This window comes from Orycteropus afer, unplaced genomic scaffold (genome assembly GCF_000298275.1).
Source record: "Orycteropus afer afer isolate SDZICR_OR568_19922 unplaced genomic scaffold, OryAfe1.0 scaffold00446, whole genome shotgun sequence".
NCBI classification, from domain to species: Eukaryota; Metazoa; Chordata; class Mammalia; order Tubulidentata; family Orycteropodidae; genus Orycteropus; species Orycteropus afer.
Genome location: NW_006922033.1, coordinates 1,523,617 through 1,527,432, shown reverse-complemented (window position 1 = coordinate 1,527,432; position 3,816 = coordinate 1,523,617). Strand labels below are relative to the sequence as shown.

The 3,816-nt window shown below is 43.2% G+C and overlaps 1 protein-coding gene across 1 annotated transcript in view; it reads right to left on the bottom strand.

Annotated features, from left to right (window-relative positions):
• Positions 1-3,816, bottom strand: part of LOC103208507 (LARGE xylosyl- and glucuronyltransferase 1) — a 705,596-nt gene that overhangs the window by 370,124 nt on the left and 331,656 nt on the right. The window contains exon 5 of the mRNA XM_007954215.2: positions 3,393-3,564. Within this exon, the coding sequence (XP_007952406.1) occupies positions 3,393-3,564 (172 nt within the window). The remainder of the gene's footprint in view (positions 1-3,392; positions 3,565-3,816) is intronic.

Sequence of the window (3,816 nt, the reverse complement as noted above, 5' to 3'; positions counted from 1 at the left end):
CAAAAAAAGTTGACTGTAGTTTCCCTTATGGGAGATGAACTCTTCCCTTGGACCAGAATATTTTACCTTTATGATCTGTCCTAAGGGGATGTAGTCCTGCTCTGTGACCTGGCTTCTGAGGGTTCCAGTTCAGGAACAAATAATCAGCAAAAAACTACAAAAGCATGGTGCGTGGAGAAGAGATGAACAGCTTTTTCTTTTCTCACCTTTGCATTGCCCAGAAACATCAGGGTGGGCGTGGGAAACCTCAGATGTATTTTCTATCCTTTTGCTGTTAATAGATAAAAATTTCACATCTGGCTTGTTTATGAGCTCCTTGAAGGCAGGTGCTGCTGTTCTCTGTGGTTTTAAATAACAATGGCTTTTAATATATTCCTCTGCACAGTGGGGGCTTAAGAAATGCTAGAAATAAACCAGTAAGAGGATGAACAAGTAAAACCCAGCTCATTAACTTAGCTCCCTACATTCAAGTTCCCCTTGTCCCTATCTTGACCTTGGCACATACACTAGGCTCAGCCCTAAGAACTGCCTTGAACCTGAAAGCCCTTCAAATGTGAATCCTCAGGGCAGCTATGGGAGCAGGAGGAGCTTCTGGTAGCTTCTCCTCCCTCCACAGATGATATCGGGAATATTTAAACATCCTGATTATTAGTGTTGTTAGTAGCTTCTAAACCCCACTGTCTGTTTCTCCCACTCAAATACAAATTTCACAGGGGTGGGGACTGGGTTTGTTTAATTCTTACAACAGTCAGAAAACCATTTGGCAGCTAGAAGGACCCTGTGTAAACTATAGCCAGTCCTAGCCAGGATGAAATAAAGGTAATTCCAAAACTATAGATGTATAATCTTGGACCAGCTGTTCCCAGTGATCTTGCTAAATTACATATGGCATAGTGCCTAAGGCACTTGACTGCTAACCAGAAGGCTGGTGGTTCAAACCCACCAGCCACTCCTCAGAAGGAAGGTTGGGTAATCTACTTCCATAGTGATACTGCTTCAGAAACCCAAGGAAGGGTCGCTATGAGCTGGGTCCAACTGGACGGAACATAACAACAACAACAACAAGGGAGACTTAGAGCTCTAAATGTGTCTTGCAGGTTGTGTTTCTCTGAGATGGAAGTCAGCAATTAGGAATTGCTCTTAGGACCAATACCTATGGGATGGGGAGGGGAAGGGAGGGGGTCAAGGAAGAGAAGGGAAGGGAAGGATTAAGCTAAGGGAGAAACTGGACTGTCAGGTAGTCTCAGTGGGGTGTCACAGCTGATCCTACAGGATCCCACATGCATCAGTCATTTGACTCTACGGAGTGCTCCAGGAAAGGGGTGGGCAATGTAGCCTTCATCTGAGGCTATCCCCAAAGGGAGCTGATAACAGAGGGCCATCTGAAGGCAGCACTTCCAGCAGTGGCGTGACAAGCCCTTTATTCTTAAAGGGGAATCTGGGCATCAACCACCCAAGTCCCACCATTTAATCCAACAAGCAGAAGCATGATTAGCACCTTCTCCACGACGCCTTCCCTGCAACCTCCCCTGACTCCTCCTGGGGAAGGGATGACTCTCACTGCCCCTTACTTAGCTCTTTTAAGTTCAGAGCCCAGTGCCCTGCCTGCCACACAGTTGAAAAATCAAGCCCACTGCAGTCACGTTGATGCTGATTCACGGTGACCCATGTGTGACAGAGCAGGACTGAGTTCCACAACCTTTTCTTGGCTGAGGATGCCCTGAGTCAGAATGGGCTCAATGAACAACTACCACCACCACCACCACCACCACCACCTTTATGGAAAGATCATCAGGTCTTTCCCTGAGGCACCCCTGGTGGGTTTGGACTGCCAACCATTTGGTTAGCCGTCAAGCACCACTCATTTGCACCATGCAGGGACCTTTGACACGTGGTCCAGATGCAATAAATGTCTGAAAAATTAGCACAGAAGTACAAAGAGAATACATGTAGTCATAGCAAGAGGGCCCCCAATGGGGTCACTGTGATCTGAAAGCAGAAGTAACAGTGGGATATGGTAGGAGCAGTGGGTGGAAGCCAGGGCACAAGCAGTTGATGTCAACTGGAGCTCAATCCTGCATCCCTCTCAGCTTCTGTGACTTCCTTGTAAAATAACAGGGCAAAACTAAGCATTCTATGGAAACAAGATTAAGAAGCTGAGGCACACACCGGCTCAATAGTTTCATGAATTGATTTTTTGTTAGTGTCATTACTGACATCTGTAAGGAAAGTAAATTTTGAGCTAGCAAGAAAAAGCGTCCCGGGGTCATAACAGCACCCCCATAGCTTACTGATGGCTTTTCTCAATTAGTCCCAAGGTGAGCCACTAACTGAAAGGTTGGAGCCCAGTTCTGCTCTGACACAGATGGGGTCACTGTGAGTCAGAAATGACTCAACATCAACTTGTTAGGGGGCTCAGAGAAGGAAGCCAGCAGAAACCGGAGTGGGCAAGAATGGAAACAGAGCTCTATTGGAAAATCCTGGGATTCTTTAAAGTGCTATAGTTTAAAATTGCTAAGTGGTGCTCCTTATCAGAAGATAAGGAGATACAGAGAAGAGTCAGAAGGGACTTTTAACCACAGAAGCCAGAGAGCCTTTGGACAAATAAAGAGAAAAAAGAAATATGAAAAAAGAATGATCATGTTGCCAAATTGTTATCTCAATGTATTTGTCCAAAGTAGAGTGGGATTTTAGAATAATACAAATTTAAGGACGCTATTTGGATGAGAGTATTAACATCATACTCTCATGTGTCCACAACAGAGTTCAATATGCTAGTGGGCTCGCAAAATCTCAACGGATACTCTCTCAATATACCTTGAGGCGGTGACAAAAGTTACAATAACTGTTTTGGAGAAACTAAGCAGACTAGAAGGAAGGTCATATAAAAGTAAACCTATATACCTCTTTAAAATGATAAATCGCACCACCAATGAAAGCAGCAGCCAGAGGAACATCTTCACTTTCTGATCAATACCTATCTCCATTACCTCTCAGAGTTTCCAGGCAATCAAGGTATCATGTGATGAAAAGAAAACAAGAAGGAATGCCCATCTTCTACTTAGGTGTATCAATACTCAAAGCAGACAAAATGGATATATTTGGTATATATTTGCTACAAAGCATCACAAATTCAGTTCTTCTTAGGGATCCAGGCCTTATCTCTCCTGAGATCAGGGTCCACTGAAGAAATGCAAAGAAATTCTAGATTTACCCTAATATGTTTCAAATAGAAGTAGGGTTGATATGAAACTGTATTTGTAATTCCTTATCCATTTCATTATCAAGAGCACATTAGAGTTGACCTCATTAAAAAAAAAAAAAAAAAAAAAGATCCTATGCTTGGCATGGCAGCACCTACAAAGATACCAAAAAGAATGAGCTACCATTACCTTTAAACTTGTGAAATACAGCCCAGAGCTCTGCAATGTCAGTAGCAAAGGTGATATCAGTGTCAAGGACGATGACCCGTTCCAGGTTGGGAGGCAGGGTCTTGGTCAGGACGAGCTTCATCAGACCATAGATCCCCGAGTAGTGTTTGTTAGGGATCCAGGAAACTTCAGACTAGAGAGGACAGGGCCATGGGAGAGGCAGAGAGACAAACAAGAACAGAAAGAAAAAGACAATCAATATATTAATTTGTGGCTTAAAAATTATGAATAATGTCTAATACATAAAAAGCATCCATTAAAAATTTATTGAATAAATGAGTTGACATTGGTTCATATGACTTACATTTTGGCATGTGGACGTTTTTCAGATGGACATGGCATATCCAAATAAAGAGGGAGGAAATACAACATTTGTGAAATAACT